General features: G+C 38.6%; 1 protein-coding gene across 1 annotated transcript in view; it reads left to right on the forward strand.

Moving 5' to 3' along the window:
- DNAH12 (dynein axonemal heavy chain 12) overlaps window positions 1-15,915 on the forward strand; it is a 1,534,490-nt gene that overhangs the window by 1,078,176 nt on the left and 440,399 nt on the right. Inside the window, exons 60-61 of the mRNA XM_078661571.1 lie at window positions 8,064-8,204; window positions 12,091-12,249. Coding sequence (XP_078517697.1) covers window positions 8,064-8,204; window positions 12,091-12,249 — 300 coding nt within the window. The remainder of the gene's footprint in view (window positions 1-8,063; window positions 8,205-12,090; window positions 12,250-15,915) is intronic.

Here is a 15,915-nt window from a genome sequence, read left to right on the forward strand (position 1 = left end):
CCACGGGGATGGTCACTCATTTGCATGGGGGCAAGACCCCATGAAAATTGTAGAAAATTATTGTTCTTGCACCTACACCATATTACAAATGCAGGCAAACAAGTAGTTGTGAGACACACTGATTGCAGCCCATACATCAATTGGTAAAGAGTCAGCATACCCCCCTAACATCGGCCCCCTGATATACCCCCATAAAAAATTGTTGGCCAGAGATTTTTATTTTTGATTTGTGTTTTTGTATCATTAGAGAGGTAATTTAGCTTGGGTAGACATTGCTCATCCGGGATGAATTTTGCTGGACAACAGTTTTAAAAATGGCGGATGTGTTTCAGCGAGGATGTAATATTTCAGGAACCATGAAACCTATATACTTCATTTTGGTGTCAAAACATAGGTTTTGGGGGTCAAGTAGTCTTATAGAGACAGAAAATAACTCCTCAGAGCAAACCTTCAGCTATATTCCAAAATGGCTATAACAGAGGAAGAAGAGACATATATAGAAATGAAGCAAATGATAATGGTTTTCATGTCCTTTATGTATACACCAAACAACGTTTATGATCTGATTATGAAAACAAAATAATGTTTATCACTCCTGTTTTAAACACATTTTCATAGTTCACCTTATTTATATGTTTCAGCAATTGTTTGTGGTATATTTGCGAAATATTAAACATTTGAGAAGTGCATATCTACCCCGATATCTTTTTATAGCACAGGTCTTGAAAGTACATATATGTGTAAGTTCTGTTGGTAGAGGCTTTAAAAATGTCATAAGTTTTAGCATACCATCAATAACTTTCCGACCAAATTCACACAGATCCAAATCTTTTACACATCTTCTGATCAAGTAGAACGCTCTTTTAACTTGTGCACGCACAGAATATGACGTCAGTGGAAGGTCACTTAGTGGAACTGATCTCTTGAACTCACTGTACCGATTATAGTTAAATGACAATCAGAACTCGTTTTACACTTACTTACACAGTATTTGTTTGCATCATTATAATCACATTCTTCTTCTTTCTCTGCAACCCTTTTTAGAAGATTGACAGGTTCAGCAGTTAAAGCTCCAAGTTTTGTTCCATTTTGCTCATAGTGTCATCACCTGTAAGAATATGTGCCTTGATAAGGTGGCTGGGCATCTCTGGGTGAAGTTTCTTGTACAGAATATGAAGCAGGATTAGGTGTCTTTTCTCGCCTGTTCCATAACATAGCCATAACTCTGACAAGCCTTGAGTTATGAACATTGCAACAAACCTAAGTAGCAAAATAATAACATCTGTGCCATTTGACAGTACTATGACTTGATTGGAACCCTTTTGAAGAGCTGACTCAACATGTGGCACAACATGGTCAGTTTTCTCGAATTTTCTGTTAAGTTCTTGAACAATATGGCCCGTACCTCTTGAATAAATGTCTCTGCAAGTATCAACTCCTCATTGACAATCATTACATTTGGAATAATTGGAAATTCACTGTTCACTGAAGGATCAGCAATGTTTTGACGAGTTAACATCTCCAAGTTCATCTTGTTCGATGATGGTGACCAGAATTTATCAAGTTGCACAGGTGTAGGTGTCAAATTCTTTTTACCACCAAGGTCAATTGTTCCACTTGTAGACATTCGTCTGATTCAGTCACATTCTTTGACAGATAATTCAAGATAACTGTCAAAGACAATGTGCAGGTCTCGCAGGGTGCACACTGCCGTTGATATCTGTAGAACAGTCTGAACGACCTCTGCGAAGTTTCGCTATTGTCCCATATAGTCCACTACAACAGCAGTTTTCAATGAGGACACCTTTTCGAATTGAAGTTCTTCAGGTGAGAGTTTTTTTTAGCTCTTTGTTTGTTGAAGTTTGTGCTTCACTGGTTTGGTTGCAGCATCTCGAACAAATGATACATTTGTTGGAAGATCATGCAACAGGATCTCCTTGATAAATGCCCCCTTTTCTTTTGCTACATCCATCTCTCTATGTGCTTGCGTAAGTAGTTTTTTGTAACATGTTTTGTAGTGGCTGGTTGGATGAAACTCTTTTGTACTAAAACATGAAAGTTTATCTTTAGTGATCTTGTCAAACAACTTTTTCTCTTTCAATACAAATCTCTCCTGCTTCAGTTCTGTACAGAGTTGTGATTCATGATGCAGGACATATAGTAGATGTGTCTTTATATCGTTATCCACATATTGTTTGGTCACAGAGTTGTATAGTCGCACAGGCTCAGTCATTTCAATGGTGTTTCCTTGCTGCCGCATGAAATAAAGAAGGCTGTCAACATGTTAATTAATAATACGTTCCCCTTTCTTTCCCCACAAGTTCGTGGAGAGGAACATTTTCACGATGCTCCATTCATTTTGAATTTGTCGTCTCTCTGAAAACATTGCAAATAGAAAGGACTACATGGTGAACTAGCCGCCATTGAGATACATATTCACTTGTATATGTCTGACCAGCAATTCCTTTGACGCTTTTCTGTGATCTCTGGATTGTCTGTTCCAGTTTTATATCTGAAGTCACAGCATTGCAATTTCCCTTTCTGTCTTTCACCACAAAATGTCTTTGGATGAATTTTCTGTAGAGTTATGGGTTTTCCATCTTTAGCTTCTTCACTCTTTACAAATACCAGGACCCATATCTCAGGTAGTTAAGCAATATAATTCACTAAACACAGTAATAAGTTATTCCACAGTCTTCACGTACAGCTGTTATTCATGTTTCCGATCAGCATGTACCAAGTGTTTCACTAGAGCTATTATGCGTAAAACATTTCCCCAGTACTTGCAAAGTTCTGATTCTTCTTCACATTCTTTGACAAACTCTGTGAATTTGGTTTTATGATTTTTAACTGAGTGTATTGAAAATTGCCTGGCTTTGCATTATGTCTTTTGAATGAAGTGCACCCTGTGCCTTGTTCACTTCTGAGATAAGATATGCAAAACCTAATTTGCCATTCTTGCTCCAGAATGCATTCCAACGCAATGTTTCTATAGCCTCAAATATAATGAGCTTACCTTCAAACGAACAAATATAATAAGTTCCACTCAATACCGACTGGACAGCTTTGCTTCCAAAGATTTCAGCCTCAATAGGTGCATTGTCTATGCCCCATCCACTGAGATAACTTCCTGCACACCTCAACACAATTTTTGTCATGTGGAAAACACCCATCATTGGGTAAAGATCATCAAGTTCCACTGGACTGTGCATAAAAATGTCATCTACAATACAGAAAACACCATCGCAGAAAGTTTGCAGGATAGGCTGGTCTTCAAGCTGAGCATGCACATTTGTAACTTTTTTGGAGCTGTGTAAGCTGTGTGTCACTGGAGATGGTATCACTGGTAAAAACCCAACCTTCGTCAGTGAAACGGTGTTCTGGGAGATCAGAGCATGAATCCCAACACACGAAGGAACTGGCTTTTCTTCATCCTTCAGTCCACACTGAATAAGCAATATGATAAATTCAGTTAAATCAGCTTTCGTAGCGCAGCATCAGGTAGAGGAAGATCCATGTCCTCAACCTCTTTGAAACTTTCTGATAGAGTGGGACATGTTGATGGCTTGTAGTGATTTTGCACACATTGGCAAGGCAGTTGGGTCATAAGTCTGCAGCTTTATTTATTTATGTCTACAGCTGTCACAGCTTGTTTTCCAGCAGCTACTTCATTGGTTCAATCTTTGAAAAAGTACCTTTGCACCATCATATGTGCAGGATGTTCCAGACACAGAAGAGCTGTCTTCAAAATCAAAATGGTCAAGAGCAGCAATTGTAAATCCTTTCCTGGTAAAGTGACTTGGAAGTGGTGTGCTGTCGGATTCCTAAGATTTTACAGTATGAGCTGCTAAAAAGTTCCTGCTCCGTACTATGTCATTATAACTTGGTGATACACCCATCCTTTTCATTGAAGTGATTAGCTCTCTACTTTGTCGCTTGTAATACATTGTGTAGGCAGTCATCTTGTGAAGCTGGGTTTTCTTTTTACCGTAATGTAACTCATAAAACATGATATGGAAAAGACAGTACATTTGCACAACACATCAGCCTGTCGGTTTATGGGATTGTCTTCCACTTCTTCACTTTTATCTTCAAAGCCATCATCAATGTAGTCAGCTTCTGTTCTGAACTCAAGAACTTTAGTTTGTTACAGTTTTGCTTTGCTGATATTAAACAGTGATGTAAAAAATGTTGAGACAACACCAGGCATTCTAGTTGACTCCCTTGATTTGTGGAACTCTGGGGCATCACAAAATGTGTCATTAAGTCTAAAATCTAAATCTTTCAGGATGTTTCTTGAAATGGTTCCTGCTGATTTCACTGCATCCTGTGATTTTATTTTGGAAGACTAAGTCAAATCAGCTGAGAACACAGTTAGTGGCTCATTCTTTTTGTTAGACTGATAAAAGCAAATTGTCTCATTGTACATTCTCACCAGGTAAATCTTAATTTCATTATTGTGGATCAATACAGTTTCATCACTGTTTACCATCATTTCTCTGATCTCACGGAGTGTGAACCCGTAGCCAGCCCTCAAGAGTGGCTTTAAAACGTCATTGGCTTCCGGCTTTCTGATTATTTTGGCATATGACACATTTTTCTTTGAAGGAGTCCTTACATTTTGTAGTTAGCAAAACTCTGTGAGGAGGTAAAGATCCTCTGCTACCACCTGCTTCGCTCATCTTTACAAATTTGAATCAATGGAGAACCTGGAACAAAAAAATTAATACAATTAATTACCAATATGATGGTTAAAACACATTATTATAGAGCTGCCATTTTGGAAAATGTTGGAAGGGTTGCTCTGAGGAGGTATTTTCTACTCGACCCCCCAAAACCTATGTTTTGACTCCAAAATGAAGTAAATAGGTCTCATGGTTCCTAAAATATTACATCATCACTGTCACACATCCGCCATTTCTGAAAAAAAAAGTCATCCATAAACATTTTGCCTGTAATAGCAAGGTCTACCCAAGCTAAATGACTTCTCTAATGATGCCCAAACACATATCAAAAATACAAATCTCTGGGCGACAATTTTGTTACGGCAGTATATCAAGGGGCCCAGACTACCAAGGGTGACTCATGAGCTGTGACCCCAAGGTACCCCACAAACATCCCCACAGAGTAGTTAACTCACTCACTGCACCTATCTGTGATGGATCCCAAACCACTTGTTTACAAGCTGAGCATACCCATGAGTTGAAAAGCTGACCAACGGTTTGAAACTGCTGGTCTGCCTTACGATACTTCACTCTCCAATTGCAGGCAAACGTTTGGACCTGCACTTGGACAGCACATTTTTTGTCCATAATCAGGTGTACTGTCCTGGTCTTTCCCAGGCGCACTCAATAAAGAGTCACCATCTTGCTAATGTCACTCAAACTGATGTACTTTCCCACAGAGTAAATAGAGTCTGCCCTTCTTTATTCGTAAAAAAAACCCTCCTTTTAACATTAACAACCGTGCCCAATTTACCATTCTTGGGTTGCTTTGCTGAGGAACATTCTGGGCAATACCTTTGCGCACTTACCAAGAATATTGTTGCACTGCGATTGATGTACTAATCCTCCACTGTGCCACACATGATATTTGAAAGGATTTACGCAGTTTCATTGGTGAATCTGTCTGAATGCCTGCAAATGCAGGCCTGAGAGAACAGTGCCTCGCCATCCCTGCATTTCTGTTTACAAAATACCAGCATAGCAACCTCTGTTCTTTAAAATAACTGGGGCCACAATTTAAAAATAAAACAACATGATGCAAAGGGATATGGAATGAGCCTGCAGTGGTCTGCTGAATAGCTGTCTGTTCCTCCGATGCCCACATCCTACATGCACAAAGCGGAAATGTCCATAATGGTCAGTTTCCACTTGTAAAATGCTTAAACCCCCTTTGAGGTATCATCTTCCATTTAGTGATTTTTGATTACTGTTGAGATCCCAGTTGTTACATTTCATTGCTGTTTGCAAAGAGGGGTCATGGACCATCTACCTTGTCATTTGTAAATACTTCTAATGTGCACATTGCGTGTTGCAAACAGATTTTTAACTTGAAAAGACCTTTGGTACGCTGAGATTTTAGTTTTTTTTGCCATCGAAAAGCTTGCAATTTTGTGCCACGCAGGAGTGCAACCACAAAGCATTGTGGAGAGGACATTGTAGAATACAGCGCATGTCATTGGAATACATTTACCATAGAAGAAAGTCTGGCTTCTCTAAATCAGACCTTCACAAATGAAATTTCAAAACTTGCTGTTTTCTTTTTTGCCAGGCTGTTGTCACTTGTACAACAGGGGTTCACCTTTCCCTGCAGTCTTCTTGTTCTACACATATTTGCAAAGTTGGAACAGAAGTACCAGACCTGTGTGGCAAGTTTCAAATCGGGCACAAATGGTGTTTGCAGCACCTAGTTTTAATCACTGCTTTTATGCAAATTGCTGTTGGCATTTTGTGCGGTGAGGGGAATACTCTGGTAAAACTGGTTCTAACTAACCTTTTCGGGCACTAGGTTGGGAGCTATGAATGGGTATGAAAATGAGCCTGGTACCCTGCTTTAGCGGTGTTTCCAGGGGTGTTTTTTGCTCCCGAATTCTGTTCTCATCTCCCATCTTTTATTCGGTTTGTTGATTGATGTGAAGATGGGATGCTGAATTACCAATGGTAATGGCAGTGAAGAAGTTCTGTTTGCTGTGCAGTTCCAAGCAACATTACTTGAGGTTACCCTCTCACAATCTTTGACAATGCCTGACTGTTAGTTTGAGGATTTCTAGTTTTTATAATGTCAGGGAGTGGTTGTGTCGATAACATGATGTGGGCCTGGAAAGTAATTGATGAGGACCATGGAGCCTAAGATATGGAATAGACTTACCTTAACACATGTAGCATATTGGATTACATAAATATGTTAGATCACACCTTGTGGTGCAATAGCACTTGGTGAGACATTATTTTTGTCCACATGAGGTAATGTTACAGAGTGTGTTTTTTAAGATCATAGCTAGAGGGAATGACCTGAGACAGATTCCTGATCACAATCAGAAGTCAGTTAAGTCCATGTCCGGTGTCTGAGAGTTTCTGTGCCGAGTGCAGTATCTGTGTATTTCCTGGCATTTGGAATCAGTCTCAGAATTATCTCAATATTAAGCTGAATATTTACCATCTTGGGAATCATTACATACATGGGACCCCTTCTCCAAGATCACTACTCGGTCAACATTGTGAGGATAAAAAAGTGTTATATAGTAGGAACCTTCCAAGCCATGGATGACTCCAGAGGTTAACTCACAAGGCTTCAAAGACACAGCATTAATATACGCATTTTGTGATTTCCTGAAGAAGGCGGTTCACCGAAACGTGCGTGAAGAAACAATAAGAAAACATTTTCTAGACACAATCTCTACACCATAGTTGCTTTGTTAGAATGAAACATATAATTTGACAAAACATATTGTAGCTTTATATCAAAGCACAATAATTTTCCTTTATTGATGCATTTGTGTCTACTGTTTGTATGAAGTGCTTGATTGTATGAGTATGTGTGTGTTGATGATGGTGTTGTGGATGACATGAATTGTTTTTAAGAAATAAACTACTAGATTTATTTATGCATTTATAAAAAAAAGTGAAATAATTATCTTACATAATAAACATTTCCAGTTTCATATAAAGTTATATGCATGTTCTCCTTTGTATGTACGCACCTTTAGTCATGTTTGTTAAACGAATAGTTTCCTAGGAACTTTCTTGACATTGATTTTTATCCCTGCCTTAGGAACTCTAGTCAGAAGCAGGGGGCCCCTTCTCTTGACATTGATTTTCACACACCACACAGCATCAATTTTTAACAAATTATGCCCATGAATATAAAATATTGTATTACTCACCATTAGCTTGAGGTAATTTACCTTTCAAAGTATTTATTAATGTAACTCAATCATGTATATTAATGTAACAATTTGGTTAATTGTAGTTTGGCAGAAGAGACAGTACTGCTTCTTTCTCTTCCTTTTTCATTTTCTGCTTGGATGTTTATTTGATTTTGTCTTTCTCTACTTTTTTCAGCAACAAATCCAAAATCTTGGAAAAACGACTTCGTTACCTGAATGACCACTTCACGTACAACTTGTACTGCAATGTGTGCCGCTCGCTGTTTGAGAAGGACAAGCTGCTCTTTTCATTTCTACTCTGCTGCAACCTTCTCATGTAAGGAGATAGCTAACATTGTTCCGATTTGCCTTATTTTTATATTACCTCATGTTAAATGGAACATTTCAATATGTTTATTTTGTAAATATGAATTTAAACAGTATTACCAAAATGCAATTCCAGACTGGAACTTGACTTTCCAAGTTGTTTATTTCATGGAATGTTGCTCAATGGCATAATAAGTAAAGCAAATTATTTACCTTTAATTGACCAACGGGGATTGTAGATGACTGAACATATATCTAGGTTTGTTGGGCTTCTGAGCTGATGACCTTTTCAATCTCAATCCAGATGTGTGGACTGATTTTGCTTTGAGTAGGGTATTAAATATCTTGCTGTAAGTCCCATAAGTGCAACATGTTTCAGTCATGTATTTCAGATATTTCCTAATTTGGCCTCCTCCTAGTTATTGAAGCCTGTATATCAGGTTTTCTTCTTCTCATGCAGAATTATCACTGAAATGGAAGACTCCTGGCATGCTGAATCAGTTTATTCAAGAACAAGATGCTTTTTGGAATTGAATGTTATAGGGATGGTTTCAAAACATAGTGGAACAAAGTGGTTTACTTTTTCATCAATAAAGGACCCAAATAGTAGTTGTGTCCAACTGTAGACCTGATAAGAACAAACAAATGGGCAAAGAAGGTAAATTCGTTTTTCATCCCATTTTCCACTTCTCCTGCTAGGGCATTGTACGGTTGTCTTGATTCTGCAAGATGCCTATTTGTATCTACCAATCTGCAACAAAAACTGTAATGTTGTAGGTATCGAAGTCTACAACACACATTTTAAATTTCATACCAATTCATCTTCTAGGTGCACTAAACTTCAATCAGTCCCTTTTACAAGAACAGCATGAATGGGTCTTGAATGGCAATGTATTTAAAGACATCTTGTCAGATTGATAAATAGCAGAGATTGAAATGTAAAGTGTCCCATTTATGACTACAAGTTTCCAGGACCCTTCTGTCTGGGAATTGATCTTACATCAACTTTGTCAAAAGAATTTCCCTTTGCCTTTCAACCAATTCCTATATTCCCCTAGGTGATTGACAAGATAATTTCAATTGCTTCGGATTGGGCTTATCGCTGGAGTACCCGCACCTTCTCCAGTTTTCTCTACACATTCACAATAATCTTCCAATCAGATGAGATCCTATGCGAGGCTGCCAAAAAGAAATCACAACCGCAGCCTCCAATCACTAAACTTGAACACTTGGCTCCTGATATCTTTAAATACAAATAATGCTACCTGTTGATTGTATGCCAATGTTGAGAGATATGAAACAGCTATCAAGAAGGTCTTCTAATTCATTCAAGAGGGTCTGCTTTCGTAGGGTTTATTATACTTGTTATCAATATTGGAGAAAATCACTATGTCAAAAAGGAAATGTTACTTGTAATCCTGGTTCTACAACATGGGTGTTCTCTATGATTCAAAAGTGCTCCCCACTCCTTCTGCGACTTGTCGTCCCTGGCTGGAATTTGTTATGATCTTTCCATTGGCATAAAAAATGAACTTCTGAACCGCATGATGGTAGAGTACCGACTTCTGGAATTCTAAAGGTATCTGCGCCACAGTTTCACAGCTCTATGTAGTTAAGGATTAGGACACCACTTCCTGCCATTTGGTTTTTAATGTTTAAATTTGGCTAATTAGGTGCTTAAAAAAATCTGTAAATGTTGCCGAATAGGACACGTCTTTTCTGGAAAACAGATAAATATGTGACATGTGTTCCCAGATCTCGCAAATATGCAAAGGTATTCTACCTTTTATGAATCTGGAGAGAATTCCATGGTGAAGAACAGAATTACATGCATATTTTCCACATTGACCAAACTTGGTCATCGCCATCAACATCTTTTGGCCACAGATCAAAATATATGTAAATCCATCTTTCTCTGTGTTCCCCACAGTTTTTACTGGATATCTGAAATGTGAACCTGCAGTAGCTTTGTTTTGGTAAACTTGCCAATGCCATTTATGTGCTGGGCATCATCATATACAATCTGCGGTTTTGCAATGCCAGTGTGACATGAGAGACAAGTAATTCCACTGGGACCATGACATAATGTTAACAAAGTTATTTGGGTCAGGTGCTATAGCTGAGATATTTAAAAAAATCTAGAGAGGGAACCCATCCATCGAACCCATCAAGCTGTGACAAAAACACTATTCGCAAGCAGGACTTTGCTATCAATACCAGAACCATAGCTTAGGTGTTTAGATATTGGAAACATTATATCTGTTTTTTAACAAAATATTGGGCCAGATGTACGACCCTATTTTGCATGCGCAAACAGGTTTGCGACCCGTTTGCACATGCAAAATCTGATAGGCCATGTACAATCGCTATTTAGCTAGTTGCAATGGATCGCACTTTGTGAGCCGCTAAATGACATGGTTGTACATCTGGCCCAATATGTGTTTTTTTTTACCTCACTGTACCTGAGGTGTTAAGTATGAAGCTAGTTCTAGCTTATGTACAGCACATGGCTAAAAGATCCTTGCACTGGTCTTTTTTAAAGAGAGTGTCCACTAATTGGCAATGACAAAATAATCCTTGCACCTGAAACTTGTTTACTCTTCTGATGTGCAAAAATATTATTTGCTGCGCATAACTTGACATTGATGCATTTAAGTCAGTTGATTGGTTCATAAATTCCATGCAAAGGCGAAGGAATAACCTTGTATTTGTCTAGGTTTGCTACTTTAAACCTTGTTAACACACACCTTTTTCCTCGCCCCAAAGTGATCATGTTTCTTGAAGGTCACACGTAATTTTGAAATACCATTTTTATGTGCCTTTTCAGTCATATATTTGTTTGAAGGTGTTTGTCTGCTAATTATGACGGATTCACTCCAAGGTTGAGAATTAGGTGCCAGCTCATTGAAATAGAGTGTACTCCTGCAAGAAGCACAATACAAATAATAAGCAAAACAATGATCGCAATACTGTTCTCTCTTAGCTCTTTTAGTGTTAAGGATCAGTAAAACCATTCCTAACAAAAATCTGACCCCACATGTCCAAAGTCAAATTTCTTAGCTGCTTGAATAATCCTAAAAGGTATAGGAAGTCCATTCAACAGACTATTGTACAGGTGTACGCAGAACATTTCTTGTGCATAGCCTAAATCTCTAAAGTCAAAGGGCCTTATTTAGAGTTTGGGAATGGGGAACTCTGTTAGAACATTGTGGATATCCTATCTGCTGTATTATAAGTGCCATAGGCTATAATGCACTTGTAATACGGCGGACAGGACATCCACCACCTTTGTGACTGAATATTTTCTCAACCAAACTCTAAATAAGACTCGAAGTCCATCCTAAACACATTGGGCCTGATTCACAAAGGTAAACTGAGACGAACGTCTAACTTTACCACTTTCGGTATTCACAAAGGGCATTTACCAATAGTAAAATTAGACTTTTGTCTCTGTTGAACTTAAATTTGATCTTAAGTTTAACTGAGACCTAAACTGGGACAAAAGTCTAACTTTACTACTCGTAAATGCCATTTGTGAATACAGCAAGTCTTTTGTGAATCGGGTCCCTATCTTCTTTTCTGTATATAACTAAAAGATACTTTAATCTCCTTCTTTATTCACAATCCCACCATATCAGGCAGTCTCCACAAATTGAAATTTTTGTATGATAAGTGGCATGAGTAATGTAATACACAAGATCCACGTCCCTGTTGTTCCTAATATATATTCAAGTTCACGGAGTTGCTTTTCTCTGGTGCAACCAAAAGTTCATATTACAGAAATAATAATAATAACAGCCCATACAAATCTGGTGTATTTAAACAGTCTTCTGCCATACTAGGCTGCACCTGTACTTTTTAAAAGGTATGCTTTTGTGCATTGTGCCTCCATGCAGGGCCAGGAAGGAGATTGAATATGCAGAATTTATGTTCTTCTTGACTGGGGGAGTTGGTCTCGAGAACAAACTACCAAATCCAGACCCCTCATGGCTGCCAGATAGGAGCTGGGATGAAATCTGTCGTGCTAATGATTTGCCATCATTTAAAGGACTCAGGTAAAATATAAATATATTGGCTCCTTCATATGAAAATGTATAACCCCAAATTTCGGGTGAATTCCTCTCACGATCACAGTGTCGTGCATTACTAATTTCCTAATGTTATTGATTTTTACACGTATCTACTGCAGAAAGCAATCTGTTCACTGATCTCCAGCTTGTATGCATGTTTTTAAAATGGAAAAATGTAGACATTAGATCTTGTTGGCATTGGTAAAGTCAAGGCTAGTAGCAGTGCAATGTTGACAGCAAAAAGACATTTAAAAATGCCAAGATTCCCCAATAAAACTTCATTGCTGCATATGTGCACATGAGGTAATGTCTTGGGGGTTAGCTCTTTTTCAGTTTCAAAACTCAACTTTGTGCCTTTTTCTCCCAGACAAATTCCTTCAGTTCCTACCGGGTAGAATGTGTGTGTGGAAGAGTTGCCAGATTACTCCAAAATCTATTTATAAATTGTAAGATTAAATTGGACAAAAAAATCTGTTTGCCCCAGGTTCACATCTACTACTGAGGGACTTAAGCACTAAAGCTTTACACACATTCTAGCCTGAGTGTATATTAATAAGGTAAATAAATGTTGAAATGTTGCAAATTCATTGTTTCACCAACCAAAATATAAGTATGGATTACAACCGATGGAGCTGTCAAAACATGATGGGCCTCATGTACAAAAAGACTGGTAACAAATTGCAAACAGACTAGTTGTAACCTTTTTTCTGCAATGGGACTTATGTACTGGTCGGTTGTGTTGCGAACATTCCAGTCAAGGGACTTTCCCAATGAGTATTAGTGACCCTGCAATTGCCTACAAACACAGGAATGTTGGTTTGCAGTTCGCCATCCCTGTGCTTGCATTCCCAAATGGGAAACCCTTTTTGTAAAGCAGCCCAAGGTTTCTGGATACCAACACCATTTACAAAGGGTAAGGTGTCCCATTAAAGCACCTTGACCAATGTGACTAAGATACCACCATCTACTTTGAGGTGTTGGTAACTGATCAGTGGGTTGGATCCGCAAATCATTTCCTAACCACTGCTACATAATATATCAAATCGAAATTAGGAAGGAATGCCCCTCACGCACCCCTTTCTAATTGCAATTCAGTATGGGTAGGTTAACCCAGTTCATGAGTCCGACATGCTTTTGTCGCTAGCAAAATTGGTTTCATATACACCAAAAAGCCACTTTTTTGTTGCAGACCCTATGATTTTGCTTTACGCCTTTATAATGACTTTGTGCATCAAACCCTACATACTATAGAGCAGGCGCAAAAAAATATGGTCTTATGTGGGATATCTGAAGTGCAGTAGTCTGATGAACCTGTAATACTGTTGTGCTGCGATTATTGTTTGGGTTGTGCACAGTACCCTGTAGTGCAACAATTTACAAATGTTAGTTCTTTTAAAGCCAAATGCAAGGTATGATATGAACCATTGGAATCTGAAGACTGGGGCTTCAACCTCCATAAAATAATGGCAGTCGTTTGTGCAAAAACCAAAGTTATGTTTACTCTGTCAATTTAATTATCTGTCAGAGTTTTGAATTTTACAAGCATATATTTCTGGATCTCACTTTTGTATGGGGAATATAGAACGGATCGAGCCGGGGACCGAGACCGCCATACAATGAGATGACGGGGGAACTCACAATTTGAGACCTGTCACCAGCATCTCTCGGTCCGTCGAGAAGCCTAAAGCCCCCCAAATTGGATGGAGCCTGGCATTACAGAGATACCTTGAAGCATACACGAGGAGAAGCTACTCTTCCCTCGCTACATTGGTAGGATAGGGACCTCCCATCCTGTAAATTCCCTACACATAGAGGGGGATTGTTCCCAGCCCTGAAGAAAGTCCTGGACCTTTATGGCCCTTTGTATGGACTGAAACATGTCGGCACTAGGGTCATAGGACCATTAAAATCCAAACAAGACCCGTTTTTAAATAACTTTTATTGACCCAACCAGACCCACGAATAAAGGGAAACCAGGGGTCTGATTGAGGTATTTTATCTTATAATCCCCCATCCTTCATCTATCAAACAGCTACCCAACACTGTGGTTCAGCCCACCCCGACTTCTAGGGGTCGGGGTGACCCAATGATGAAGCATGACACCACTAGGGTGTGTGAGGGTAACTAAAAAGAACTCGTTTCCCCCCCATACATGTGAACATGACTATCAGGTCCAATACACCATTAGTGGTCAGGTGTGCAGCCCCCACTACCACATACGAGGTCTAAGTACCTTGTTTGTTACACTACCTGATAAACCTTCTCAGGTATAGTATTTTTGGAGTATTTTTTGTGATAAGATAATTGTAGGGAGGATATACTCCAGTTGTCCTCTCCAAAACCCCCCCGGGCCTCTGGACATCATACCAGGGATCCTTTGTGTTACAGAATATAAAACGGACCTGTTGAGTTTGGGACTTAGATGGAACCAGGAGTAACACTAGGTGAACGAAATCTCCTCGGTTTATTCCAAATTTAATTAGTTAGTAATCTGAGTAGTAGCAGTTTGTGTTTTTTGCTAAAGTGTGGTAGACTACGTGTTTTTGCATACAGCAGTACAAGCTGCAAATATTTAAATGTAATATCATGCCAGAGACTTTGTAAAATAGTTTGCGTTACTTGTATGTGGCACAATTTATTTTTTCTGCTATGATTGAGTTTACAAGAATCAAAAGTTGGACAGGAGAAATTTGGCAACGGAAAACTGCACACACCTCTGACTCCTGCTTTTTCATTTCATGTGCTGCTAATTTCAAGCTAAACTTGTCATAGGATCAAAAAAATTACAATTCTCCAAGAGGTGTTTTTTGTTCTTTAAAATACCAGCAGTTGTGGAAGGTGTCACATGACATAACTATGGTATTTATGTAAACAATTAACATTTGTTCCCGCTTATACTTTTCACACACAGATTTTAATCTTTTGTAATTTGCTGTGAAAGATTTCATCAATTGTAGCTCTAAATTGCCAAGTGGATCCATGTATATACAATTAACCTCTTTGCTTTCAAGTCTACCTTCTTAGTATAGTCAATGACTCAAATCACTGACCTTTTAGGGTTTTGATGAAGGAAGATACCACTAAACAACAGGGTCAAAAAACAGATTTTAAAGTGAGTTTTCTGATATTATTGATAGTATTGTTCATTAAATCCCTACCACTTCCCACAATAATACAACTAATTAATGGGACTTGAGGACACATAATATACAATGGTTGGCCTCCCACAGAGGAAATATCCCACAACTTCCCCAGATGCACAGGCCTTGCCTTCAATTAGATGGCAGAGGTATCTCTTAGGGGTCTTCCAGGGTCAGGCATTGTACAGATACAGAGAAATTGGAGTATCAAGCCTGACAGAACAGATGTGTGTCTAAGATTACACATCCTAGAGTTTTAGCTTTACGAATTATAGCGGTACCCAGGAATAAATATATCTTACGGATATTAGCTTTCAGACAGCAGAACTGTTTTTAAGCTTATCAAACTACAGAAGCTCAGGGCTCCGACAGCATATCTATCCTTCAAATGACTAGAAATACAAGATATGGCTTTAGATAAAAGCCATAAATTAGGTTACAGTGATTGTTAGCTATTTGATTTAGTTAGTTCTCTGTTCAAAAATACCAAAGATTCCCAGCCTGACGACTA

The sequence above is a fragment of the Lissotriton helveticus genome, chromosome 9, assembly GCF_964261635.1.
Source record: "Lissotriton helveticus chromosome 9, aLisHel1.1, whole genome shotgun sequence".
Taxonomy (NCBI): domain Eukaryota; kingdom Metazoa; phylum Chordata; class Amphibia; order Caudata; family Salamandridae; genus Lissotriton; species Lissotriton helveticus.